Genomic DNA, 5,581 nt, shown 5'->3' with positions numbered 1-5,581 from the left:
GCACACAGGCACATAAGCTCTAGCTGGTAGCTCTTCATCACCATCTAGAAGGAAAAGGACAGCAAATAAAATGGGAATATCACCATGTGCAAACTCTGCCTCCAAACCACATACTGTCCTGACTTAGAAATATATTGCCATTCCCTCAGTATAATTGGGTCAATATCTCAGAACACTCTCCCTAATGGCATTGTGGGTCTATTTGTACTAAATGGACTTCAACAGTTCGAGGCAGCAGCTCACTACCACTTTCTGAAGGGCACCTAGGGACGGATACCAGCCAGCAATACCCACGACTTATGAAACCATTTAAAGGTTACAACCTTCCGTACAAAAGCATAGTTGGTTGAGACAAATCTCAGGCACTCAATAAAGAATAGAGAAAGAGGGGAGAATCTTAATATTGAGGAGTCTTCCCCTCCCCATCTAACTTCAGTCCAAAGCTGTGACTCTCACCCACCTACCACATGGCCTCTTCTCTCAGTTTCTGGATTTTCAGTCACAGGCTCTCCCAGACATGTGGGATATCAGTATCATTGGGCATTTGTGATCAGTCATGCATGAGCAAATGTACTGTGGCTTAGAGACATCCGTTGCCAGTAATTGATGTCACCACAAGCATTTTTGCATTTGTGATGATCACTTTAGTGTGAGAAATCAATTTATAGAAATACAAGCAAAATACTGCTGACATTGGAAATTGAAACAATAAGCTGGAGAAACTTAACAGGTCTGGCAGTGTCTGATAGAACAGTTAATGTTTTGAGTCAGTATAGCTGTCCTTCAGAACCTGCTGAGTTTTTCCAGTCTTCACTGTTATTATTTCAATTCATAGGGAAGTGGGTTGGTAGAGGTAATATTAGAATTAGTCATTACACTGGGTAAACAAAACACAGAAAATATTCATTAAAGGTTTATTTCTATTGAGTAGGATAGCTGGAACCTTTATTTGTAATAGCCATAGCTCTAGGAGTTTTGTTTTAGTTGACGATACAGTTTATTTTCATTACTGGATAAAAATACACAAAAAAGGTGAAAGTAACTATAATTTTTCATCTTATAAAAACATTTGAAGTCAAAGACATGATTGTTTCACACTTTGTTTCCTAATTAGTAGCTGCGGCCAAAAAGTACATAGTATTGGGCAGGTTCCTTGCCACTGATGCATATGGCTCCAGGTTGTAATTCACGAAGAGGTTTGAAAGGAATGCAGAGACTCTTAGCTCCCATAGATGGCGCACCAGGCTCAGTATCCTGATCCCTGCAGCACAAGAAAATACAAAAACAAATAAAACACTACATCAAACCATCAGCCCCATGCCACACCTTCATTATTCTAAATAGATGACTAAATATTTGTACAAAAATTGCATAAATGGACCTTACAGATTCAAAAAGCTAAACCAAAAAGAGAAGGAATTTAGACAGCATCTCCTGAGGATGTTCTAAAGTACTCTGCAGCCAATGAAGTCATTGCTGAAGTGTATTTACTAACTTAAGACAGAGAAATAAGGCAAGCAATTCGAACACAGCAATGTTCACAAACAGCAATGCAATAACGATCAGATAGTCTGTTTTACGGTCATAATGGTTAATCATACTGATGAGGTCACTGGGAGAAATCACATGCTCTTTTCAAATATTGAAATCTGTTACTCAACCAAAGAGGGCAGACAGTGCAATAACATGTAAATGTTTTGAATATTGTTTGAACAGCATTCTACTCAAGTTACCTTACATTTCAGCTAATAGTTAAATTGAAGCTAAAACACAAGCCTGTGATTTAAAAGACATGCTCAAAAATTAATTCAAGGTGATTTTTCCTCTGCACTGCTCAGACATGATTCAAATACATGGGAGAGCAGCAATGAATACAGAATTAAGGTTATAATGCTGGCATTATTACCTTGTTGTTGTTTTCTTAATCCAATCTTCACATTCTATCTTACCACAAAAAGGAATCTGCACAATCTGAAATAAGTGAGACAGCAATATAAAATTGTAAAAGCTAGAATCGGTAGTTATATTTCTGAGAAATGCAGTGCTGAAGGACAGAATCATGTGCCGCTTACCAGCACAGCACAAGATTTGCCCTGCACATAATGCTCCTAATCACTATGACACGTGGACTTCTCTCTTCTCCCCTCCCCACCAACTACTCCAACCATTTCCCATACCATGCATATATTTAAAGCTAATTGGTAGGAACTTTGTTTAACATGTCTGAAGACTGCACTGAAACTCCATTAACATATAATGCAAAGCCCTTGTATCTGAGGGAATGTCCAGACAGAGAGAATACCATACCATTAATTTTATCTATATTCACATCTAAGTCCATAGGTGCTATCCAAGTGTGCCACGTATTGGACATGAATGGCTTAAAAGTAACAACAGTAGAAGACAACTAACTGAGATCATACCTTGCCTGAATCCAACTCTTGCTGAAATTGTTCCATTGTGTCAGCCAAAACCATATGCTCCTTTAGATCCTGAGCAGCTCTTATTACAGAGGAAGAAAAATAATAAATGATTAGAAAATAGTATGATGTCTACTGCAGAACATATAGATTATACAAAGATTACTCTCCCTATTGGACTGATTCCGTAGTTGGTTAGTCTAGTGCAGTGTTTTAGGGAAGGGTCTTGCACTTCAGACTTCCTGCAAAGAGAGAGTTGGATGAGGAGAGGCTGCGGAAATTGGGCCTATATTTTCAAGAGTTCAGAAGACTACAGGTGATCTCATTGAAACAATGCAAATATGAACAGACTAACATGGTAAACGCTGACAGGGGGAATTCCCTACTAGTGGAAACAAAAAAAAGCATACGGCATGGTTTCAGACAAAGTGGTTCAACATTTAGGTATGATACAAGTTAATTATTTCATGCACAAAGCTGTTAATCTTTGCAATTCTGGACCCCAAAAGGGTCGTGAATGCTCCATCATTGAATATGTTGGCAGCCAGAACCGAGAGATTATTGATCTCTGAGGGAATAAAATGGATATTAGCAGCAGCAGGAATATAATTTTGAATTCTAATTTCAGACATGATTGAATCAATGGCAGAGTAGGTTTGAATGGCAATATTGTGTTTGCCTACTCCTATTCTTTGTGTTGTGCATTTGCTGTTCTTAGTGCAAAGTAGTGCAATCAATGACAAAATATCACCAGATATTGCTGGAATCGAAACGAGGATACCAACTATTCACAACATAAATTAATTTAGATAAACAAATTAAATGAAATATCTCCAAGTTTGCAGAAGACACAAAGCTTTGTAGGAAAGTGAGCCATGAAGACGATGCTAAGATGCAGACTGGGAACTGGAATTAAAAAGATGAATGCTCAGATTAGTGCAGTTTTACATGCTGCATGGCTTATTCCTGTACTGAAAATAAACCCTTGGGGGTTTGGAAGGTTGACGCTTAAATTTTGCTAAGTCATGGATTCCTTTACAGAGCGGAGAATTGATTAAATACTATGATCGCCTTTTGTCAAAGGACCATGTCCAAAAGAAGCTCCTCTCCAGAGGGGTTCTACCAATTTCTCAGGTGGGAGCCTCCAAAGAAAGTGGTGCAAATCTGAAACACACTCATGCTTATAGAAGTATTCTGAAGGTGGCACACAATGCATTTTCCGAGGTAACACATTAGCAATCAGAGTCCACTTGTCAACTATCAGCATTCTCTTCTCATACGGTATAAAATATTGTATTTTTTTTACATCGCCTTTCTTGAACACATCCTGCTGAATGCAAGACAAAGTCTATATCTTTATTCAGTGATACTCAAGTTCAATACGAACCAATGACTAACTGTACATAGAATTGTTCAAACAGACATTGACTGTGAATCCTTAAAGTGGAATATGTTCTGAGAATATATAATACCGGTTATAAAGATTGTTTTGGATTTCCTCCAATAAATTCTTCAACTTCGTCTCAGCATCAGCCTCTGGTATTGTAAATTTGCTGACAGTATCTCGTCTGACAGCCACAAACTGATTATTTTTCAAGTCCCGTGGTCCAACTTCTAGCCTGATTGGTACACCCTAAGATTGGAATAAATTTTAAAAAATCTTAGTTCCAATTAATCAAAAATAAACAAGAATAATCCTAATTGTGAGACACTACATTAAAGTTGGATCAAATGCTGCAATAGCTGTTAACAAATTTTTAATAAAGTTGGAAGGTTCAGAGAGTGATAACTGAAGGATATTCATAAAACGTCAGAGTAGAATCTGTTAAATCAACACTCAAAGAAATGTTCTCTTAGCTATAAATATCATTATATTTACTGTGTTGGGTGATAAAATTCTAATTCTGGCAGACTGTCCTTAAAGAAGAATATCAGAGTAATATTAAGCCAGATGAATTGATGGCTATATTAATGGAGCAAATTTTTAAAAATAATTTAAACTTACAAAACAGAAGAGTTAAAGCAGTTCAGAATTAAATCTACTTTAGAGGTTCATATGCAGTATGAAGTAGAGGACATGTAATCATATTAAATAACTCAATTCAGTTTGTCAGGACAAACACAAGAATGCCAAATTTCAAAGGAAGCAACAAATTATACCACATGGAGTATACTACTTGGTTGGCAAGTCTGGTCTGACTAGCTGAGGCAATAGAATGCCATTGTCCCTCATACTTTTGTTTAATTAAAAAAAGATGCAATACCTAGGCAAATTGCTTTGGCGTACAATGCAGATTCCTGTATATTCCAATACATCATAAATTGTATCTCTTTTTGAAATTTGACATCCTTGCATCTGTCCTGATAAGTACAAGATAAAATGCTTACATTCGGCAATACTCAAGTTTTACACTATCAAGCAACAAGTAGGCAAATGCAAAAATACTGTTGATGCTGGAGATCTGGAATAAAAACAAAGTACTGGATAAACTCAGCAAGTCTGGCGACATCTGTGGATACAGGAAAAATAGTTAACATGGAGTCCAAAATGACTACAAGAACTATTTGTGTGATTCAATTTCTTCCAATTACAAGTAAAAAGAGGCTCTATAAAATACAGGTATGGAAAACCAAGCTAACATCATAAATTCCAGCAACACATTTTTAAGCTCTGATCTCCAGCATCTGCAGTCCTCACTTTCTCCTATCATCAGAGAGACCAGTTTCAAAATTTCCAAACTCTGCTGCAGAGGATATGGAAATAATTCTGTTCCTAGAAACTGAATAAATGCCCAACTTCTCTTTATAAAAAAGAAACACATCTCTTGCACCTAAAAGGTAGAAGACAGAGGGCAATGGTGGAGGGTTGTTTTTCAGACTGGAGGCCTGTGACAAGTGGAGTGCCACAAGGATCGGTGCTGGGTCCTCTACTTTTAGTCATTTACATAGATGATTTGGATGCGATCATAAGAGGTATAGTTAGTAAGTTTGCAGTTGACACCAAAAAAGGAGGTGTAGTGGACAGTGAAGGAGGTTACCTCAGATTACAACAGGATCTGGACCAGATGGGCCAATGGGCTGAGAAGTGGCAGATGTAGTTTAATTCAGATTAATGCGAGGTGCTGCATTTTGGGAAAGCAAATCTTAGTAGGACTTATACA

The 5,581-nt window shown here is 37.4% G+C and overlaps 1 protein-coding gene across 2 annotated transcripts in view; it reads right to left on the bottom strand.

The window, feature by feature from the left end:
- Positions 1 to 900: 900 nt before the first annotated feature.
- eprs1 (glutamyl-prolyl-tRNA synthetase 1) overlaps positions 901 to 5,581 on the bottom strand; it is a 97,549-nt gene continuing 92,868 nt past the window's right edge. For both annotated transcript variants that reach the window (XM_043695780.1, XM_043695781.1), the window contains 4 exons: positions 3,893 to 4,053; positions 2,424 to 2,502; positions 1,907 to 1,971; positions 901 to 1,261 (listed from right to left, as the gene is read on the bottom strand). In XM_043695780.1, the coding sequence (XP_043551715.1) occupies positions 1,111 to 1,261; positions 1,907 to 1,971; positions 2,424 to 2,502; positions 3,893 to 4,053 (456 nt within the window). In that variant the 3' untranslated portion in view covers positions 901 to 1,110. The remainder of the gene's footprint in view (positions 1,262 to 1,906; positions 1,972 to 2,423; positions 2,503 to 3,892; positions 4,054 to 5,581) is intronic.

The sequence above is a fragment of the Chiloscyllium plagiosum genome, chromosome 9 (genome assembly GCF_004010195.1).
Source record: "Chiloscyllium plagiosum isolate BGI_BamShark_2017 chromosome 9, ASM401019v2, whole genome shotgun sequence".
Taxonomy (NCBI): Eukaryota; Metazoa; Chordata; class Chondrichthyes; order Orectolobiformes; family Hemiscylliidae; genus Chiloscyllium; species Chiloscyllium plagiosum.
Note: the sequence above shows the minus strand (reverse complement) of the source record. Positions and strands in the feature narration are given on the sequence as shown.